Source organism: Dermochelys coriacea, chromosome 3 (genome assembly GCF_009764565.3).
Source record: "Dermochelys coriacea isolate rDerCor1 chromosome 3, rDerCor1.pri.v4, whole genome shotgun sequence".
In the NCBI taxonomy this organism is placed as follows: Eukaryota; Metazoa; Chordata; order Testudines; family Dermochelyidae; genus Dermochelys; species Dermochelys coriacea.
The window spans coordinates 26,211,118-26,234,776 of record NC_050070.1 but is presented as its reverse complement, the minus strand read 5'-3'; the positions used below and the strand labels follow the sequence as shown (position 1 = coordinate 26,234,776).

Genomic DNA, 23,659 nt, shown 5'->3' with positions numbered 1-23,659 from the left:
GCATCCATTCCACCAGATTATATCAGCACCTGACAAACTAGGCAGTTAAACATTGGACCTACATAAGCTCAGTATTCCTGTAAGGCTAGTACTTCAGAAACAGTGTAAAAATTCAGCCAGTTACAGCCATATAGTAAAAATGCAAACTTCAACCTTACATTCTAGGAAGTTTGACATTTGTGAAGTTCTTGTCTATTTTCATCAAAACAATTTTCATACATTTTCTTCTTTTAAATATAAATAGCAGGTTTGATCTTCCAGCAAATGGATTTTTGTGAAGCAAGCAAATACACTCAGTCAAGACTTGTTCTGCAGATAAGTGTGTAGTGGTTGCCATTGAACTTGCAAATAAAGGTGAGTAGGTTGGCTCTTTTTGGGAGAGAAAACTAAAAATCTCTACATCATTTTACTCAAATAGTATTATTTGTACAACACTAAGTGTTCAAGGCACTTTATAGACAAGTAAAATGACAGCTCCTTGCCACAATCCAGTGAGATGCCAAACACCCCCTCTTCCTTCCCCAGTATGACTTCAGTGAGAGATGAGGGCACTCATCAGAAGGTTCAAGCCAGAGATTACTTAACAGGGCAAGCAATGAAATACAAAGGAGAGAGAGGGAGACGCAAAGGAGGACAAAAGCAGTGAAAGATCATGAAATGTGCTTAGTGAAGTTCATCCATCTTGTTCATGTCTCTTTCGGTCTTCATTTTTAAAAATGTAGTTTTTGTGTTTATGGGCAGTGTCAGGAATAAAGCAGAGGGTGTAAAGCTGCTGCTTTTAGAGTTAATAGATTCTAAGACCATTTCACAAATTCTGATGCCTAAAATACAAACAAAAATTTAACTTTACCTTTAAAAATATAGCTTATAAATCCCTAAATCCATTTTCCCAAAATACTCCATGAAATTGGTAGTGAAATGATAGATAATACTGAGTTACCTGATTTCTACACATTGGTCCTGAACAACTGCCAACAGTTTACCATGACTGAAAGGGGGGGAAAAAAAAAGCATTTCACGTTAAAATTCAATTAAAATAAAAAGGTGCTTTTGTGAATGGATCACACAATTAGGTATCACTTTACAAATTCAGATTTAAATTCTGTCTTACATTCCAAGTGAAAATAATTGGATGATGACAATTATTAGAAGGTACTGGTACCCACAATGCAAATTAGCAGATAGTAGATTCCATACGTTACTGGCTGCATCATATCACTCAGTATTATTAATATCTCATTTTTTATTAGCACTAACTGTTAAAAAAAAATCTTAAATGGTTGTTCCAAAGGAGGTCAGAGTCAAACACTGCTGAAGGATAATTTTAAAGCCAGAAATATTTGTAATTATGCCTGCTAAGACAGGAGGCTAATCAAGAGACAGGAGTTAATCAAATATCATGTTTCAGGGTGATCACTACTGGGGCGAGGAAGGAAATTCTCATCCTGCCTCAAAATATACAGCATTGCACAATTACGTTATTGAAGAAGGGGTCGTCCCTTCTTCTGAAGCATCAGGCATAGACCATTGCCTTCAGTCACATACCAGACTTGCTGAACCTTTGTTTAGATCCAATATGACACATACTATGTTTGAGAGCCAAAATAAAACACCCTGAGCAAAGCTATTGCAAACTAATATCAAGTCGTGCAATCCTCCTATGTACACATTTTCCATTTCTTAGGGAAAAAAAATATTTATTTAACTATTGTAAAACAGCTATTTTCAGTCCCAGAATTTTTCCACTCATCAAAGGCCAGACTTAGAAGGTGCTGAGCAGCTCCAGGAAACTACATTATATTCACCTCACACTAATTTTAATGGAAATTGATGACATAGCATCGTGCAGGTTCTAGGACTTTAGTAAAGCAAGCCTTGACAAGTCATCCAGTAGATTCTCAGCCAAAGATTTATCTTACTCATCATCTTTACTTGAAAATTGAGCTCGCATTCAGGGGTGAGGAGGAGGATGGAAGCCTGCATGCAGTTCCACACACAGCAGATATGATGGGTAAAACTAAATGAGATGGTTCAGACAACACTGCCAAACCACTAGCCTCAGGAACAGGGAGGCCACCAAAATTAAACCCATGACCAAATCTGGACCCATACTTTATTTTCTCCTTCTTCAGCTCATGTCTCTCTGATAATTCTAAATTACTGCTGTCTAAATAGAATTTTTTATATGCTAGCTCAACCAACTTAACTGTTATTACAAAAATTACTGGAAAGATTCATAGATACTAAGGTCAGAAGGGACCACTCTGATCATCTAGTCCGACCTCCTGCACAGCGCAGGCCACAGAATGTCACCCACCCACTCCTATGAAAAACCTCACCCATGTCTGAGCTATTGAAGTCCTCAAATCATGGTTCAAAACTTCAAGGAGCAGAGAAGCCTCCCTCCAGTCAACCATGCCCCATGCTACAGAGGAAGGCAAAAAAAACCTCCAGGGCCTCTCCAATCTGCCCTGGAGGAAAACTCCCTCCCGACCCCAAACATGGCAATTAGCCAAACCCTGAGCACATGGGCAAGATTCACCAGCCAGATACCCAGGAAAGAGTTTTCTATAGTAAATCAGATCCCAAGAGCGAGCTTGACTTTTTTCCCCCCCCATAAATGTATACGAAACAGCGTGTGTCAACAAAGACCACAGAAAGAAAAATGATATCCCTCTTACCTTGCAAGCACTAGATGCCAGTTAATCAGCTTACTAACCAGACGAACAAGCCCAGCAGGGAGGGAAAATTTTGCAGGGCTGAAATACCAAGTATATTCAGATTAGAATGTGAGGTTTTAAAATTGATATAATATAAATCAAAACAGTAATATGTAAGAAATATATGGCAGATTAATTGGTTTCAAAAGATCACTCTAAAATATTAGCCTAAAAGTTATTTTCTATTTCAGAAAAAAAAAATTCCCAGCTGGAAGTCAGATGTCCAAAACTATTTTGGGTGCTTTTGTTTTTAAACAACAAATGCATATATTATGAAAGCTTAAAAGAAATTTCCCACAATATACACAAATGAAAGCCCTAAACCTGCAAATGGATCCATGCATACAGACCTAACATCTGCCTGGAGTCCAATGGCTTCAAAAGGCAACGTATTGCTGTAAACGCCCAACTCTGTCAGACCCTATTCCAAGATCAAAACCCAGGTGCACACTTCATGTTAGAAAAGTATATACAGACAGATTTATTTATGAGTGTAGTCTACTGCTATTTGAAAGAAACATATTGCCATTCAAATGATACCAGAGGGATCCAGCCAATCAGAGAGACAAGAAAAATCAAAAATTAGAATCTGACTAATATTGAAATGAATCTAAATAATGAAACTTACAGTCTAAGATTGTCATTTATGATACCAGTGGCTCTCTCTTGATTAACTTTTTTTTTTTTTACTGGTGACCCCTTTAACATAGCAAGTCTCTGAGTGTGACCCCCCCTTATAAATTAAAAACACTTTTTTATACATTTAACACCATTATAAATGCTGGAGGCAAAGCAGGGTTTGGGGTGAAGGCTTTCAGCTCGTGACCCCGCATGTAATAACCTTGCGACCCCCTGAGGGGTCCCAACCCCCAGTTTGAGAACCATGTATACTATATCCTGCTAGAGATTTTTCTAGGACCTTTTATTTTAAACACATTACACTGAATTGCAAATTAAGATTAGCAATGATGTGGCAGTCCAGTGGAAACAGTGGCTTCTCCAATTCTGGAGTCTTCCTTGTATTTTTTCCTTTATTTCTTGAAAGAGAACCTAAACTTACATTTTTATTTTGTCCATTATAGTATGAGTTTATCAGAACAATTTTTACTGTGTGTTTTGTGAGATATGCATTGTATTCCTTCCCTTCTATCCCTATGTGACTCCCAATTACTTATAGAAAAAGTTATTTTAGACTTCTAATAAAACTAGATCACAACTTTCAAGTGGATACATGTAATCCTTAAAAAAAAAAATGACTAGTTATTTTTCTGCATTTTGGAATACTGTAAAATTCAAAGCAAGTTACACTAGCATAAACTGATTCTGAATATAATAGTGTTTATTTCAAGTTTTGTATGAAAAACAAAAATGCTTTGCACTTTTAGATGGCTGTGTTTGTCATCCAATGATTTCTAAGCAGCATACATAAGTATAACCCCATTTTACAGATGGGAAAACGAATGTGTTAAGAGGCTGTCTGACCTCAAGCAAATCACTTTACAAGTCAGTAGCATAGTCCACAATCATGTCTAGGGCCCTACCAAATTCACAGCCATGAAAAACGCATCATAGACCATGAAATCTGGTCTCGCCCCGCATGAAATCTGGTCTTTTGTGTACTTTTACCTTATCCTATACAGAGTTCAAGGGGGAGATCAGAATTTCAGAGGGGTTGCAAGGTTATTTTAGGGAGCTCATGGTATTGCCACCTTTATTTCTGCGCTGCCTTCAGACCTGGGCAGCTGGAGAGCGGTGGCTGTTGGCCGAGCATTCAACTCTTAAGGCAGCAAAAGTGCAGAAGTAAGGTTAGCAATTTCATACCATGTCATCCTTACTTCTGTGCTGCTGCTGGAGGTGACTCAGCCTTCAGAGCTGGGCTCCTGGCCAGCAGCCACCACTCTCCAGCTGCCCAGCTCTGAAGACAGCCTGCCTCCTGCAGCAGCGCAGAAGTAAGGGTAGCAATACTGCAACCCACCCACCCCCCAATAACCTTACAACTCCCCCACAACTCCTTTTTGGGTCAGGACCCCTAAAATTACAACACCATGAAATTTCAGATGTAAATAGCTGAAATCATGAAATTTATGATTTTTAAAATCCTATGACTGAAATTGACCAAAATGGACTGTGAATTTGGTAGGACGCTAGTCATAACAACATCTCCAGACCATAGTCCCCTGCATGGAGTTTAAGTGTACATGTAAAGTGAGTGCTTTGTGAAATACAAGTATGGAAATGCAGTGGGAAAAAAAGTACTGAGAAAAGAATAAAATGAAAAATATTCAATAGGAGAGCAACAGCGCTTCAGGAAAGAGAATGCTGTAAGAGAATTTCTAATGACTTGGCAATGCTCACCGCAGGTAAATATCATGAGATGCATATTAAGAATAGAGAAAAATAGTCAGTCTGAATTCAGCACTCTAGATGCTGCAGAACTGAGCAGTAAGGGAGCAGGGCCAAGGAAATATACAGTTTACAAGCTCAACCAAGAACTTGAATACGTCTACTACAAGCATTTCTCAAATACAGGCATGCAGGCACCAAGGGCTTTTCTTGCAGCCACAGAATCCTGAGCTGCAGTGGGGTGGGAGGACCCACCCCCTGCCCCTCCCTGGTGCTCCTGGATGGACAGCCTTGGTGTTGGTTGCTGGGGCTTCCAGCAAGGGTTGAATAGCCAGTGAATTCCCCATCTTTCCAGGGGAGGTGGGGCTCAGAATTTGGGCTTCAGCCCGGCAGGTGGCGGGAGAGGCAGGCTCCGGCCCCCCCACTGCATCCCCCAGCCAACACCCCGCTCCACATCGCCCCTGGCTCCTGCTGCATCCCCCAATCCTCCATCCCGGGCTTAATTTCTCCCCAGACTTCCTGGGGTTAAGTCTGCTGTAAAAAGTGATACCTGCATGTTGGTTAATATCACCTTTCACAGCAGATTTACTAGCTGGCAGCAAACAAATTACAATGATTTGCACATGTATATGTGCATATTTATTTATTTTTCCTAGAGCTAATTAAGTATTTTACGGAAAAAATGTGAGAATGGCCACCAGCAAGAGTTGGTGGACACACTCTGAGGCCACCAAATAATTTGTCCTCAGAACCCCTGGTCTAGTAGCACCAATAACATAAAGCCTAGATAGTGTACAAGCTCAAGGAAAAGAAAAAGAAAAAACACTCAAGTTGCTGACAAGAAGAACATTATTGTCCATCAAATCACACAGCAAATGGAACCAAGAGACATCGTTTATGAAGAGAGGTATGGCCCTCAAACCAGAGAAACAGAAATTCCCACATCCGTGAAAACTATGTCCTGCTAAATCTCAGAATGACTAGCATGTTTGATAGGGTCACTTATGCGGTAGATTACCAGGTTCATCCCAATTGTCTCAAGAGATTAGCAAGTATAAAAGTCTGTAATTCCATGGGGCCAGGGGTGCAGCAACCATTCATAGTTAGGCTTCTGATCACAGAACCTCTTTACATAGAATCTTGCACTTGCTAGCAACAAGAATGAGATGATCATCCACTTTCCCTTTCAATTCCTTATATTTGGGGTCACTGCAGGAATGGTATGTCTCATTTTAAGGAGTTGGGGAACTGGTTTTGTCTGACCATTTACTTATTTTATAAGCACCAGTGTATTCAGCACAGTGTCAACACAAAGAAAGAGAGCCCCGCACCCACAGAGACAATAATATAAATCTACATATACTGTTTATTATGACTCAGCACTTTGATATGGAGTCACAGAGATAAACATGGAATCCTACAATGTCATTTGGTTGTTTACAGAGTCACTTTTTAGTGGAGAAACTCACTTTAGTGGCCGAATTCTGACTCCAATACCAGTTGGCAGATTTAACAAGCACAATATGGCCATAAATTGGGTTCAGTGGAAAAGTAATTCTCAAGAGAAGCAGGATTGAGGAGGGAGGGGTGTCTTTACTGGCATGGCAAAAAAAATAACCTTCTAAAGCAAAAAATGTTATGACAACGAATATTTTGCAAAAATTTAATTTTCTTGTTTCCAGCTTCAACAAACTTACCTGTACCAGATGTACTGAAGCAAAAATAATGCAGGACCTATGAAAAGAGAAAAGCAATAAATTGAGATAGTTACTTCAACAGTTTAAAAAAAAAATCAGTCCTTAAATTACAGCGGAAAATAAAAAGACAAATGGGGCAAATCTCCTGCAACATCCTGGATAAACTTTACTGAATTATGTTTAATACCGTTGGGGTCCATTTATTAAAAATGCACTTGTTAATGGGTTATTGAGGGATTGTATGCATTTCCATGGAAAATGTAAAAATACAGCGCCTCCAGGAAGTGAGAACAGAGCAGGGTGATCAGTCAAAGTCAGTCCAGTTGTAACATCTCCAGAGGAACACCATTACCACTCCCTGGAAAGATCCACATAAACTAATTCAAACTGGATTCTCCAGGAACCAATAGACAAAGAAAGGATTTTTGGACAAATAACCTAGTAGTAAACTGACTCATGGTGTTCTACCTGATTCAGTAAATGGACAGAACCTCTAGTCCACGAAGGCTTCAATCCTTAGAGAGGGGTTGGAAGGACTTGGCCTACTGAGACCCCATAAGACTGTTTTTGTTCTGAGCAAAGGGTGTCACAAACTTGAAACCATAGGAAGAGCCCTGTGTGGGATATGATGGACTGCTCACCACCCAGAGGCCATGTTGGAGTTGGGGTGATCTCTGGTAAGTTTATTAGCACATGTATAGGTTCTTTTATTGTTTGTAACATGTTTTCTCAGTATTGCTTTTGCCTTAAGAGTAAAATGTGCTTGCTTAAGAAGAGCTGTGTAGTAGATTAAGTGTGGTAATCACATCTCTCTCAAGAGAAAACAAAAAAGCCTACTTAAGCAGCCTGTCTTTTGATGGGGGGGGGGGGCTTCCAGTTTAGACAGGGAACTGTTCAGCCTGGAACTACCACAGTCAGAAGGGAGAGGGGCAACAGCTGAGGAGCCAGAAGCCTAAAGTGGATGCACTTGCTTGATCATAGAAGGGGAATACAGGTATAGTTTCCCTGAATTGTGACACTGGGAACTCTCAGAAAAAGTATTTTTGGCATAAAAATGAATATTCTTTGTATTTCTGACCACTGAATCCCAAATTATATTAAATAAGTTAATACAGAGTTCAAACCCCATGCAATTTTGAAAACTCAATGAAAAGCATCTGGGGGTGAAAATTACTAACATGCATACATCAATCATAGTAATAGCAGCATACCATGATTTTAAATACCTTTTTGCAGAAGTGTCCAGGAATCCTAACTAAAAACATTAGGTCTGACAAAGGCACATGCCAAAACCTCAATATCATTCTGCAGTAATACAGATGCTTGTCAGATGCATGTTTTATTAGTGTGCCCCAATGGGGTACTATCTAGCCAGAACAAACTCACAACTAAGAAAATACAAAGGGGAAAATGATAAAAAGCTGCTCCCAAATATGTTACATTATACTAGCCCAGTGGTTCTCAAACTTTTGTACTGGTGACCCCTTTCACATAGCAAGCCTCTGAGTATGACCCTCCGCCTTGTAAATTAAAACCACTTTTTTATATATTTAACATCATTATAAATGCTGGACGCAAAGCGGGGCTTGTGTGGAGGCTGACAGCTCGCGACTCCTTCCCCACCATGTAATAACCTTGGACCCCATGAGAGGTCCCAACCGCCAGTCTGAGAACCCCTGTACTAGCCCCAACACAATCCCAGGCATAGCAAAGCCTGTAAGCAGAAGCCACACACAGATCATTTAAGCCATAAATATAAAACCAGTCAACAACCCTTCAATGAAAATAAGTCATATTTACCTGTAATTGCTCTAGTGATGATAAAGGATGCACCATGTTTTTTGTTGCCTCTTGGCTGCAATTACAACAATACATTCACCGTTTAACATCTGAACAATCCAATATTCATGTACATACTTAGTGAATGTACTTGATAAACCCTCTGCTCCTCTAAAAACTTCTCATTTAATTTTGACTATTCCCAATTCCATATTAAACTGCAAAAGCTAAGAAACTGTATAACTGAACATCAATATGTGCCAAATTGTAATAAAAACAGATCATCATAGGATAGAATTGTTCAATGTGTTGTCATTGGTGCACTACATTCTGATTGTGCATGAGAAAAAGTCTCTGGGCCAAAATTCTTATGTGAAAGAGCAAGAACGGTTATAGCAACAGGTCCCTTTCTGCCAAGTAAAACACCTATTTAGAGACCATTTTCTCTCCCCAGTACCCTTCTTTCACCTTTCCTTCTCCCACATAATCTCACTAATACTCTACTTCTGCAGCAATGCCACTACAATCCATTTTGCATCCATTGCATGGCACATAGAGAACTCATGGTTTCTATCTAAAGCAGAAAGGAGCAGTGCAGGAGAGCTACATAGCAAAAGGAGGAAGCAATATAATCAGCCAGGACAAAAGGGAAAGCATTACAGGAAAGAACCAAGAAAGGAAAAAGTACATGCAACCAAAAGGGAGATCCAAAGAGAGGGGAGAGACAACAGAACTTGGGATAAGTGCTCTTGCCCATAAAAAGAGGATGAGACTACTTCTCAAAGAAAAAGAAAAGGAAGGAGGAAGAGATTTAAACCAGAAGTGAAAAGGAGTAAGAGAACAGAGGGACAACATGGATAAAGAGGAAAGGAAGAAATCACAAGCAGAGCTTAAAGCAGTGGTTTTCAACCTGTGGTCCACAGACCCCTGGGAATCCGGAGAGTATGTCTAAGATTCCAAAGGGGCCCGCACCTCCATTTAAAGTTTTTTAGGGGTCTGCAAATGAAAAAAAGGTTGAAAGCAACTGGCTTAAAGTCAATCAATACTCATTCACATATGGTTGTCGTTCTCTGGTCAAAATCTCATAGCACCACAAACTGAAGGAGAGTGAAGGAAGGAAGTACAACTACTCTTAGGTTAACGACTAGGTTAATGGAGCAGATGGTTTTACGACAATCATGCCAGTGACAAAGGTAAGAACTTTTTTAAAAAAATATTTAAGGCTATACTTTTCAAAAATGAATGCCCAAAGTTAGGTTTCCAAGTCCATATTTTGAGATCAATGGGAACTGTGGCATATTCAGCACTTCTGAAAAATCAGGTCACTTGTTACATGTCTAAATGCATGCATATTCAGACACCTAAGTCCTAGGCTCCCAATTTGAAAATCTTGGCCTAGGTAGATTTTCTTTTTATTTAAAGTTTGCGAAGCTTTTTAAAGAAATTTTTTTTACTGTGTCAACAGCTCTTTAGAATGCTTGTTTCTCAGTGTGGGTGTCTCAGTGTGGGTGAGCTGAAAGGAGGAGTACACACAGCTGCCTCAATACACAATTTGCTCAGTAAAGGTTCATCAACAAGGTAGCAATGTGGCTGCAGTTTCTATATAGCAGGTGTGGCCAAACTGTGGCTCGTGAGCCATATGTGGCTCTTTTACAGTTAAAGTGCAGCTCCCGAGGCGCCCCCCCCCCACGCACCTCATGCCTCCATCTGCAAGACTGGGCAGGAGGGAGTTCGGGGCTTTTGCCCTGCGATGGGGTGGTAAGACTGGGGGAAGGGAGGAGGACTAAGGGCTTTAGCCCAGCGAGGGGGCATCAGGGGAGAAGCCCCGCACCCTAGCAGGCGCCACCTCACGGGGGAGGTTGTGCGTGTGTCTTGCGGCTCTCGAACTTCTAAAGATTACTGTACAGTATAGTCACATCTTTCGCGGGGGTTAGGTTCTAAAGTCAGTGCATAAAGCGAAAATCGCGTATAGCCAAAGAGAGAGAGAGAGAGAATAAAAAAGTGAGAAAGATGACTTCAATGTCGTTATGCTCAAACCGGAGTGCCTCAGAATGGCCAGGAGCATTGTCTACGATAGCAACATTTTAAACTCAAGTCCTTTCTCTTCGAGGTACCACTTGCCCTCCAGAATGAAACACTTGTGGACCCAATCCAGAAATAATGCTGCCATCACCCAAGCCTTTTTATGATTCCCAGAAAATAGGCATGAGATTTTTGTTCTTGCCTTTTAGGGCACGGGGATTTTCAGCCCTGTAGAGCAAGCCCAGCTTTATTAAATGCCCAGCCGCATTGCCACATAACAACACAGTCACATGGTCTTTAGCTGCTTTGAAGCCATGGGCTTGTCTTTCTGATTTCGAAATGTACGTGCGGTTGGGCATTTTTTTTTTCCAGAAGAGCCCAGTCTCGTCAGCATTAAAAACTTGTTCCGGAAGATAGCCCCTTTCTTCTATGATTTTCTTTAATTGTTCAGAATAGGCTTTTGCTACCTCTTCATTAGCAGATGCAGCTTCACCAGTAGTCTGCACATTTTTGAGGTTGAAGCAGTTCCTAAATCTGTTAAGCCAACCTTGGCTGGCTTTGAATTCCTTCTCGTCAGAAGGCTGTCCCTCTTCGGCGGGAGGATGGAACAGTGTGTAGAGGCTAAGAGCCTTTTCTTGCAACGTGTTCCCAACGATAGGCACACATTTATGGTTCAAGTCTTCCAGCTATAAGTTTAATGCCTTTTCAGTTTTCACTAAAGTCTCATCACGCACCTGGCTCGTCACCTTAGCAGTTATTGGAGCACTTGATGCCACGGCTTGACGAATTTCTCTCTCAAATCTTGATGATGCAGATGCTAGATTCGTTGCGGCCATATTTACTCACCACGTTGAAGACCAACATACCGTCTGTCAGTAAGTCCAACACAGCCAGTTTTTCCTCCAGCGTTGGAACAGATCGCTGTTTCTTCCGTCGAGCACCAGATGAAGTAGTTGGCTTGCATTTAGGGGCCACGTTGTACAAAAAATACGTATCTTTAAAACACTAGAATCACACTCAGCACAGCGAGATGCTCACCGGATCCGTGGGCAGCAATCGATCCAGCGGGGGTCGATTTATCACGTCTAGTCTAGACGCGATAAATTGACCCCCGAGCGCTCTCCTGTCAACCCCTGTACAGTACTCTGCCGCGTTACTGTTATTTTTCTTTTTTTTGCTGAGCGCATATGGTTGAATTTGTGCAAGTTAAATGCGCGTATGATGCGACTCCACTGTATGTGGCTTGGAGGGTCAGTAAGTTTGGCCACTCCTGCTACACAGCATTACAGTAACAATAAATGACAAAGTTTTGTTTGGGAAATCTGATGAATAAAAGAAACAATGTGCCCAAGGGATTTAAGAGCATAAGAAAAATTCTGAGTCGTGAAAAGCTCCTAAATCCCACAGGTGCTTTTGAAAGTCTCCCCGCTTTACTTTTAGAGTACTTTTTTGAAGGTTTACACCATCCACTTCTGAACTTAAACTATGTACTCTGGTTCTTCAACTGTTTTTTAATCCCTAAAAGTAAGCAATTTACTCTCCTATTAGGAACACTAGAATTTACTCTCCCTTTAAACGTAGCTCCACTGGGAATTACATACACCATACAGTTACAGAGAAACCCATCTTTCAAACCATTAAGAAACCTCCTTTTCTCATTCATTCATATTTGGTAGACAAGCTTTAAATTTTACTCTGTTCAAGCAAATCTATACATGACTCATATCTACTTTTGCAATGACAATATATCAATTTAGCATTGATGTTTGTTGACTCCCTAACCACATTAATAAAAATTACCTTAAAAAAAACATAAAAGTTGAAAAGTCAAGCACTCAAAAGTTAGGAAATGCCAGAATTAAGGTTACCTGGACAACCATAAAATTCAGTCTCCTTATGCATAAGCATTATCATGCAGTCTTTAAATCACATGATCAAATACATTTTCCCCACCACAGGACCCCTGCCTCATTCAGTGCACAGAATGAACAGTGTTCAGTGAATGGTTAACTATTCAATATTTCCTTTTTTATCCTCGTATGTGTGGCCTCATGCATTATTTACTACACACCATCCAAACCCTGCATTGAATACAGAAAGCCCACATGGGCTTTTCTATGGAGCTCTCATGACAGTATCTTGGTTATTTACAAACACTAATGAGTTTATCTTCACAACTCTCCTGTGAGGTGAGGTGGTTTTATTATCGTCACCATTTTACACATGGAGAAGCGAAGCACAGAGATTAAAGTCAAAAGTGTCATCTAATTTTTGGTTTCCACTTTGAGAAACCTATGCCTAATTTTTCAGAATTCTTAGCATTTTATAGTATTTGCTACATTCAGAGCACAGTTCCTATTAACTTTAGTTGTATTGTGAACAGTCAACACTTCTGCAAGTCAGATGGCAAATGTTTCAAGTTAGGCAGCAAAAAAATTTGGAACATACAGCAGCCACCTAGGAAGCTTTGTTTCAGTTACAGTATTTGCCCAGCATCATATGGAAACTCTGTGGCAAAGGCAAGGCAAGAATCCAATTATCCAGGGCAGCATTAACTGGCTTTACCACACGACCATCCTTTCTCCTCCTGCAGTCCTTTGCCTCTTTCACGATATACTTTTGAACTCCTGCAAAAAAAAAAAAAAAAGTAGAGGTCCCCTACAGTCAACAGTCTTCTTCATGGCACTACTCCGATTCATTCCCACTGTGCACTGAATGAGGCAGGAGTCTTGTGGGAAAAAAAAAAAACCATGTGATCATCTACTTAAAACTGTAGCATAGTCTAAGTAGGCAGAAACAGAATCACCCTGAGAAAATATTTACAGAGAAATGATCAGTATACATAAGGTCTCTCCTAAGACCTTAAAGGTTGGGGACACATTTCTACCACCACATGTTATCTTCCCTGAAAGTCTCCATAACCTTTTTCAGATGACCTAAAATAATTCCAAAGAAATAAATTGCAAAAATTAAATTTTCAAAAAGCCTCCCATTTTTACATTGCACAATGGCCACTGTTGGAAGACATGATACTGGACTAGATGGACCTCTGGTCTGACCCACTATGACGTTCTTATGACCCAATCTTGAAAACTTTCACAATAAGTAAATGGGACCATTCTCGTGTGTAAATGTTTGCTGGACCACTGAGATCAGTTATTGCCTTTCCCTCAATTGTTTCTAGAATCTTTATTAAAGTGGATTCACCTTGAAAAATGTTTTCCAATTTGATTAGAAATTATGCTTACTGACCTGCAAAAGGAATTCTAATCAATAAAAATGTTTCAGTTTACTATCAGACTTTCAAGCAAAAGAAAGACAATTTAACAAAATTAGAAGTGCAATATAAACGTTAATTGGCTCAAAATATATTGCATCTCATCCTGCATTTAAAAAACATAGCCCAGCCTCAAGGACCAAAGGAATACTATATTTTATGAATTTCAAGAGTCAGGATAGATTTTTATTCATGTTTTCTAATGATTAATGCGTTTCCCCTGTATGTCAGAAGCTATGAAAAATAACTAGGGCTATCAAGCAATGAAAAAAATTAATGTTGATTAATCGTGCGATTAAATAAATTAATCACAATTAATCATGAAATTAATCACACTGTTAATAATAGAATACCATTTGTTTAAATGTTTTTGGATGTTTTCTACATTTTCAAATATATTGATTTCAATTACAACACAGAACACAAAGTGTAGAGTGCTCGCTTTATTTTTGATTACAAATATTTGTGCTGTAAAAAACAAAATAAATAGTATTTTTCAATTCACCTCATACAAGTACTGTAATGCAATCTTTTTATCATGAAAGTTGAACTTACAAATGCATTCAAAAATAAAACTATGTAAAACTTTAGAGTCTACAAGTCCACTCAATCCTACTTGTTCAGCCAATCACTCAGATAAAGAAGTTTGTTTACATTTGCAGGAGATAATGCTGACTGCTTGTTTACAATGATACCTGAAAGCAAAAACAGGTGTTTGCATGGCACAGTTGTAGCCAGCATCGCAAGATATTTACATGCCAGATGTGCTAAAGAGTCATATGTCCATGCATATTTCAACCACCTTTCCAGAGGACGTGCATCCATGCTGATGACAAGTTCTGCCTGATAACAATCCAAAGCTGAGCAGACCAATATGTTTATTTTCATCATCTAAGACAGATGCCACCAGCAGAAGTTGATTTTCTTTTATGGTAGTTTGGGTTCTGTAGTTTACACATCAGAGTGTTGCTGTTTTAAGATTTCTGAAGGCATGCTCCACACCTCATCCTTTTCAGATTTTGGAAGGCATTTCAGATTCTTAATCCTTGGGTCTGCTGGTGTAGCTACGGAAATCTCACATTGGTACCTTCTTTGCATTTTGTCAAATCTGCAGTGAAAGTGCCCCTAAAACGAACACATGCTGGGTCATCATCCGAGACTCCATCACATGAAATATATGGCAGAATGCAAGAAAAACAGAGCAGGAGACATACTATTCTCCTCCAAGAGTTCAGTCCAAAATGTAATTAATACATTATTTTTTTAAATGAATGTCATCATCATGGAAGCATGTCCTCCAGAATGGCGGCCAAAGCATGAAGGGGCAAATAAATGTTTAGCATATCTGGCACATAAATATCTTGCAATGCTGGCTATAAAAGTGCCATGTAAACGCCTGTTCTCACTTTCAGGTGACATTGTAAATAAAAAACCAGCAGCATTATCTCCCGTAAATGTAAACAAACTTGTTTGTCTTAGCGATTGGCTGAACAAGAATTAGTACTGAATGGACTTGTAGGCTCTAAAGTTTTGCATTATTTTGTTTTTGAGTGCAGTTATGTAACAAAAGAAAAATCTACATTTGTAAGTTGCACCTTCACAATAAAGAAATTGCATTATGGTACTTGTATAAGGTGAATTGAAAAATATTATTTCTTTTGTTTATCATTTTTACAGTGAAAATATTTGTAATAAAAATAATATAAAGTGAACACTGTACACCTTGTATTCTGTATTGTAACTGAAATCAATATATTTGAAAATGTAGAAAAACATCCAAAAATATTTAATAAATTTCAATTGGTATTCTATTGTTTAACTGTGCAACTAAAACTGCAAGTAATTGCAATTAATTTTTTTTAATCGTGTTAGTTAATTGTGATTAATCGACAGCCCTAAAAATAATATTGCACCATTAGCTCATTTAGGTCCCAATTCTGCAATAAACTTTGTTTGTGGAGATCCCTGTATAAGCATAGTCAATCATTCGCTCAGGGCCCTCATTTGCCATTATATCTAGGTTTTCCCCAGACTTGCTGCTTTTTACACATGAAGTTACTCAGTTTGCATCTGTACCGTTTTCTCTCTTCCTCCCTAATTATTCATATTTTAATTTAACATTGCATGTGGTTGACTGTTCATCTTCACCAACAGCATATTGCCCACCTGAACTCTGAGTCGTTAATTGGCAATATCACAATTTCCAGTGACTGTTCATTTAACAGATGTCTTGAAAAAAGCAGTAGGTGCAAATGAACTTAGTAAATAAAAATAGCTTTCATGGGAATGTTCTAATTTTTGCTTCTTGATTCATGGATACTAAGAACGCTCCTTGCTCAATTATTTCCCAAATAAAAACTTTCCATGAAGTATCAGTAAATCACGAAGTGTTTGAACTGTATCTATGTTGAGCTGAAAATATTTTCAACAAATCGTCAGTTTTAAGCAGAGGGCAAAGGAATTACAATAATTGGCATGATTTTATATGTGTGTGTATGTATAATTTTACACACACAGGATTTGAAAGTACAACATAAATACAAGGAATAACTTCAGAGCCAAAGTGCAACCCCTGTGATGGAAGACAGACAGATGGACAACTGACAGCACAAAGCGAGGGAAAGAACAGAAAAAGAAGAGATGGAAAATTTGTCCCCAAGGATACAAGGGCAAGCCGCTATTCGCTGACCACAGAAAAGGGCCAGGGTTTCTCTAGTGGTCCATGCAGAACAAACAGAACTTCAACAAATTACAATTTTCCAACCTGTGAATTTGAAATAATGCTTAACCAAATTGTGCTCTGATATCTACTCATGACAAGCTCTGTAAACACACCAAGTATTTTATGCCCTCCCCATTCAATACACATTGCAGATATATCAAGCCCGGCCAGAGCTTTAATAGGAAATAATTTCATTTGCATCACACACTGTTTACTTGACAGAGGACCTAGTTTTCATAAGGGCAGCTCCCACTGAGTCCTTTGGTGCTGTGAGCACTTAATGTTTCTGGAGATCAGGCCCAAAGTAAATTACACAATGAATACTTCTCCCTGACAACCTTCTGTATATTTATTAAAAAGTAAAGACCTAATCAGTATTTGTTAATAGTATAAAAAGGACAGGAGATACAAAAAAAAACCTAAAACCATAGGTGCTAGAACTAGGAGTGCTGCATCCCTGGCTTGAATGACTAGCAGCATCCCCTGGCTTGAAGAGGTTTCCATCATATACAGGGTTTACAGTTGCATTCAACTGCTTTCAGCACCCAAACATCGTTCCTGCACCTGTGACTGAAACAGCAAGCCTGCAAAAGTGAGATGACAAACTGGAGGGGGCTCAGTTCTCCCTCTCACTGAATGCAGCATTCAGGGGCACACTAGAGGTGTTTTGTCCCTGCCCGGCCTGCTCGTTATAGATTTATAATCCGCTGCATGTAAGGGTGGCCTCGGCAGCTTGTAGCTTGGAGAGAAGAAATCCCCTCACTCAGGATTAATGTTAGGTCTTGGGCTCATGTTGTCCGGCTGAAGGGTTCTGCTGCGTGTCTGCAAGTTTCATCCATGCAAGGGGCCCCAACGTGAACCCGAGCCCCCCACCATTCCCCGCTCTGCGCTGGGGGGCGGGAGGGGGGAAGAGACCCCGCCATCCACACGCCCCTTTTCCCTCCCCCCGGCAGGGCTCTACGTGGCCATGCTCCCCCCACCGCCAACTGCGGTCATTCCCACCCGGCGCGGGGGGGGGAGGGGGGAGCACAGACCTGCACCTCGGTTTCCGGCGGCCACTCGGTGTTGATGAGCAGGTCGTAGAGGATGTTCTCCTCCTCTTCCTCCTCTTCCCCACTGACATCGGCCGCCGCCTCCACCTCCTCCTCCCAGCTCCCCCAGGCAGCGGCCATGCTCAGCCCGGACCCGGATCACTGCTACAGCCGCTACGGCGCCCGGCAGCGGACAAACCTCCTCCCAGCGGGCGGGGGGAGGAAGAGAGAGGTGTTTAACCCTTTTCGCTCTGCTGCTGTCTGCGTAGAGCAAGCTGGGCTCACTTCCTCGTGGCTGGACTTTACAAAAACTAGACAAGCCATTTACAAAACACACTTTGATTCTCTACAAAAGAAAAAGGACACTAAGCTATCTAAACTACTATATGCCACAAGGGGCCACAACAATGGTTCCCGTAACCCACCCAGCAATATTATTAATCTATCCAACTATACTCTTAGGCCAGCGGAAGAATCTGTCCTATCTCGGGGCCTCTCCTTTTGCCCCTCCACCCCCACGAACATGATACAGTTCTGTGGTGACCTAGAATCCTATTTTCGACGTCTCAGACTCAAGGAATATTTCCAACACACCTCTGACCAACATATTAACCCACAGAGACCTTCCTGCCAACACTACAAAAAGAAGGATTCTAGGTGGACTCCTCCTGAAGGTCGAAACAGCAGCCTGGATTTCTACATAGACTGCTTCCGCCGACGTGCACGAGCTGAAATTGTGGAAAAGCAGCATCGCTTACCCCATAACCTCAGCCATGCAGAACACAGTGCCATCCACAGCCTCAGAAACAACTCTGACATCATAATCAAAAAGGCTGACAAAGGAGGTGCTGTCGTCATCATGAATAGGTCAGAGTATGAACAAGAGGCTACTAGGCAGCTCTCCAACACCACTTTCTACAAGCCATTACCCTCTGATCCCACTGAGAGTTACCAAAAGAAACTACAGCATTTGCTCAAGAAACTCCCTGAAAAAGCACAAGAACAAATCCGCACAGACACACCCCTGGAGCCAGGACCTGGGGTATTCTATCTGCTACCCAAGATCCATAAACCTGGAAATCCTGGACGCCCCATCATCTCAGGCATTGGCACCCTGACAGCAGGATTGTCTGGCTATGTAGACTCCCTCCTCAGGCCCTTCGTTACCAGCACTCCCAGCTATCTTCGAGACACCACCGATTTCCTGAGGAAACTACAGTCCATTGGTGATCTTCCTAAAAACACCATCCTAGCCACTATGGATGTAGAAGCCCTCTACACCAACATTCCACACAAAGATGGACTACAAGCCGTCAGGAACAGTATCCCCGATACTGTCACGGCTAACCTGGTGGCAGAACTTTGTGACTTTGTCCTGACCCATAACTATTTCACATTTGGTGACAATGTATACCTTCAAATCAGCGGCACTGCGATGGGTACCCGCATGGCCCCACAGTATGCCAACATTTTTATGGCTGACTTAGAACAACGCTTCCTCAGCTCTCGTTCCCTAATGCCCCTACTCTACTTGCGCTACATTGATGACATCTTCATCATCTGGACCCATGGAAAAGAAGCTCTTGAGGAATTCCACCATGATTTCAACAATTTCCATCCCACCATCAACCTCAGCCTGGACCAGGCCACACAAGAGATCCACTTCCTGGACACTACGGTGCTAATAAGCGATGGTCACATAAACACCACCCTATATCGGAAACCTACTGACCGCTATTCCTACCTACATGCCTCTAGCTTTCATCCAGATCATACCACTCGATCCATTGTCTACAGCCAAGCGCTACGATATAACCGCATTTGCTCCAACCCCTCAGACAGAGACAAACACCTACAAGATCTCTATCATGCATTCCTACAACTACAGTACCCACCTGCTGAAGTGAAGAAACAGATTGACAGAGCCAGAAGAGTACCCAGAAGTCACCTACTACAGGACAGGCCCAACAAAGAAAACAACAGAACGCCACTAGCCATCACCTTCAGCCCCCAACTAAAACCCCTCCAACGCATCATCAAGGATCTACAACCTATCCTGAAGGACGAGCCATCGCTCTCTCAGATCTTGGGAGACAGACCAGTCCTTGCTTACAGACAGCCCCCCAATCTGAAGCAAATACTCACCAGCAACCACACACCACACAACAGAACCACTAACCCAGGAACCTATCCTTGCAACAAAGCCCGTTGCCAACTCTGTCCACATATCTATTCAGGGGATACCATCATAGGGCCTAATCACATCAGCCACACCATCAGAGGCTCGTTCACCTGTGCATCTACCAATGTGATATATGCCATCATGTGCCAGCAATGCCCCTCTGCCATGTACATTGGCCAAACTGGACAGTCTCTACGTAAAAGAATGAATGGACACAAATCAGACGTCAAGAATTATAACATTCGAAAACCAGTTGGAGAACACTTCAATCTCTCTGGTCACTCGATCACAGACCTAAGAGTGGCTATACTTCAACAAAAAAGCTTCAAAAACAGACTCCAACGAGAGACTGCTGAATTGGAATTAATTTGCAAACTGGATACAATTAACTTAGGCTTGAATAGAGACTGGGAATGGATGAGTCATTACACAAAGTAAAACTATTTCCCCATGGTATTTCTCCCTCCCACCCCACCCCCCACTGTTCCTCTGATATTCTTGTTAACTGCTGGAATTAGCCTACCTGCTTGTCACCATGAAAGGTTTTCCTCCTTCCCCCCCCTGCTGTTGGTGATGGCTTATCTTAAGTGATCACTCTCCTTACAGTGTGTATGATAAACCCATTGTTTCATGTTCTCTGTGTGTGTGTATATAAATCTCTCCTCTGTTTTTTCCACCAAATGCATCCGATGAAGTGAGCTGTAGCTCACGAAAGCTTATGCTCTAATAAATTTGTTAGTCTCTAAGGTGCCACAAGTACTCCTTTTCTTTTTCCAAAAGCCTTTTGCTCTGTAGAGAGATGAGGCCAAAATGCTTTTCAAAGGTCCCAGGATGGCCAGGTCCTTAAAGGTATTTAGGCCCCTACCTCTAATTTCATTGGAAGTTAAGGGTCTGAATACCTTTCAGGAGCTTGGCCTGAGGCCCCAGTGTATCAGCAGGGCTTTGCCCCCATGGTCACATTACAGGATCAGCACCCTAGAATGCAAAATCATTGGGACAGGAAGCATTAGTTTAGGAGCAAAACACAAATAAGTTAATAAATTAAATGGCAATTTAAAAAAAATTGTGTGTATAGTATTTTTCAATAATGAAGACTTCTTAGGACAGAAAGAAAATCAAATCACACCTCACTGCTAATCTTATTTTCTATTTTTAGCATGATTTAATAACCTTTTTTTTTAATTTGTAGTTAGCTGTGTGGTCTAGTTTTAGATACTGACAAAACTGTGAAATTACGAGACCTAGCACTCTGTGCTGTTAGACAGCTTGTGTTAAACTTTAAGGAAATAGTACCATTTGAGAAGAAATTACTACTGATTAATCATTGTTTATTTTGCTGAATATTTTTGAGTTGAATTATGTTTCGCAAGATAAAACGGTAATATCAGCAGTGCATCAGTCCAATGTTCACAGTTTACAGGAACTATATGAAGTTCACAGTAAATTTCTCCTTCAGAGCTACAGGCTCCAATCTGTCAAGGAGCTCTGCAAGGGCTTCACATGCATCTTTTTAAAAAACAATTGCATTAGTATCATATTTTATTACCCAAAACCAAGGCAGAACATGATGATGAAGAAGATAGATTAGATAAAAAATGAGCTGAGCTGTAGCTCACGAAAGCTTATGCTCTAATAAATTTGTTAGTCTCTAAGGTGCCACAAGTACTCCTTTTCTTTGAGCTAATCACTGTAATGTATATGTTCAAAATAAGAGAAACCAAAAAATAGTTAACATCATATAAACAAACTATATTAAATTGATCTGATCTGAATATAACTGCAAAAATATAACAGAGATTAAACTGATGCCCCTTGGAACCTATATACCATGGCCTTTGGTTACTATTTAAAGACAGCTCCCAAAAAGGACCGAAAATAATACCAATGATGATATTAATACATTAATGTACTAAAATACTTATTGCATTAGTGCTAATATAATACTTCCCATCTCATATGTCATCAGCATAAGTCAGTAATAGTCAGTATGCTCCAAATGGTAACACACTTGGACAGAAGGCTCTGAACTCAATTCCCATGACAGGAATTAGTATAGCCACCATTCATGCTACAATGCAGTAGTAGGAGATGCTGCATTGTTACAGATGCTGTCCTTCGGATGAGATCTAAATCAAGGTGCCTTCTTCCTCTCTCTGGGGACAGTCCCAATGGAAGTTAAACATTCTGTGCAACACTTTAACAACAGTAGGGAATTACCATGATGCTCTGCTCTCATGCTCTCTCTTCCATAAACTAGCTTATAAGGGACTAAATTCACCACTAATGTATACTGGTGGAGTGGAGTTACGCTTGTTTTCTTCCCAGTCTGGGGTTAATCTTATACATACAGTGCCAAATCCAGAAGTTTTCACTCTTGTCAACTGTAATTTGCTTGAATAATGACTGACTAGAAACTGAATACATCTGTGTAAAAGTTGAATAAGGACTTCAGTAATATGTTACTAAAAACAAGTTAGAATTCCATATGTGTAAAAAAAGATACTTTCTAACAAACATGCTGTTATACAAGATTAAATAACTATGAAACCAGACTACACCAGTCCAGTTGTCTAGAGGTGACAATCATCGAATATCAGGGTTGGAAGGGACCTCAGGAGGTCATCTAGTCCAACCCTCTGCTCAAAGCAGGACTAATCCCCAACTAAATCATCCCAGACAGGGTTTTGTCAAGCCTGACCTTAAAAATTTCTAAGGAAGGAGATTCCACCACCTCCCTAGGTAACGCATTCCAGTGTTTCACCACCCTCCTAGTGAAAAAGATTTTCCTAATATCCAACCTAAACCTCCCCCACTGTAACTTGAGACCATTACTCCTCGTTCTGTCATCTGCTACCACTGAGAACAGTCTAGATCCATCCTCTTTGGAACCTCCTTTCAGGTAGTTGAAAGCAGCTATCAAATCCCCCTCATTCTTCTCTTCCGCAGACTAAACAATCCCAGTTCCCTCAGCCTCTCCTCATAGGTATAATAATAATAACTGTATAAGTTAAAGACAAAATACTCATTGTAAACAAATAGTTTGGGTTTAGGTTCAGGTAAAGAGTTCAATTTCAGATTTGGGTTAGATGAGCAGTGTTACTAATTCTCTAAATTTTATTGCAATTCTCATTATATTTGGTATTTTTTCTTAAAACCCCAGTTCCCAGAATCCTGTGATTATGTGAGAATCTCATCTTTAATTTGAGTGATAAAGTATGATACTAGCCCTCATGGTTATGGAAAAAAATTGAAAATTTGATCTCAATATATCCTAACGGATAAAAAATAAAGGGAAAATAAAAAGTGTGACAGATAATACAACTTCCTCCAATGTCTTTGGAAGACTATATTATATTATGTATGGTTTATGTATTATTTTGGGCTGTGATTGTAATCCCTCCAGGGGGGAGATGTGACAGATGTGAGACCTGGGATTTCAAAAGACTATATTAAAAATGTGCCACACAAGCAGGGTGACCAGATGTCCAGTTTTTGACCAGAATACCCAGTCAAAAAGGGACCCTGGTGGCTCCGTCAGCACCACTGACCAGGACGTTAAAAGCGAGGTCGGCGGTGTAGCAGGGCTAAGGCAAACTAGTCCCCTACCTGTCCTGGGGCACCGCACTGCAACCTTGAAGCAGCCAGCCAGTCTGGCTCCTAGGCGGGGGGGGCCACAAGGCTCCATGCACTGCCAGAGTACCAGCTCCACACTCCCATTGGACGGTTTCCGGCCAATGGGAGCTGGGGGGGAGGGCGGTGCCTGCAGGCAAGAGCAGCGCGTGCTGCAGAGCTTTCTTCCTTCACTGCCTTGGAGCTGGGCCTGCTGGCCACTTCCAGGGTGCAGCACGGAGCCAGGACAGGCAGCCAGCCTGCTTTAGCCCCACTG

General features: G+C 40.9%; 1 protein-coding gene across 4 annotated transcripts in view; it reads right to left on the bottom strand.

Annotated features, from left to right (window-relative positions):
- NBAS (NBAS subunit of NRZ tethering complex) overlaps positions 1-17,796 on the bottom strand; it is a 394,692-nt gene extending 376,896 nt beyond the window's left edge. The window contains exons 1-5 of one of the 4 annotated variants that reach the window (XM_038394647.2): positions 17,595-17,796; positions 8,561-8,615; positions 6,761-6,797; positions 2,682-2,759; positions 941-988 (exon numbers count right to left, since the gene is read on the bottom strand). In XM_038394647.2, the coding sequence (XP_038250575.1) occupies positions 941-988; positions 2,682-2,759; positions 6,761-6,797; positions 8,561-8,615; positions 17,595-17,732 (356 nt within the window). In that variant the 5' untranslated portion in view covers positions 17,733-17,796. The remainder of the gene's footprint in view (positions 1-940; positions 989-2,681; positions 2,760-6,760; positions 6,798-8,560; positions 8,616-17,594) is intronic. The other 3 variants (XM_043510232.1, XM_043510234.1, XM_043510235.1) reach the window with 3 other exon arrangements.
- Positions 17,797-23,659: the final 5,863 nt, after the last annotated feature.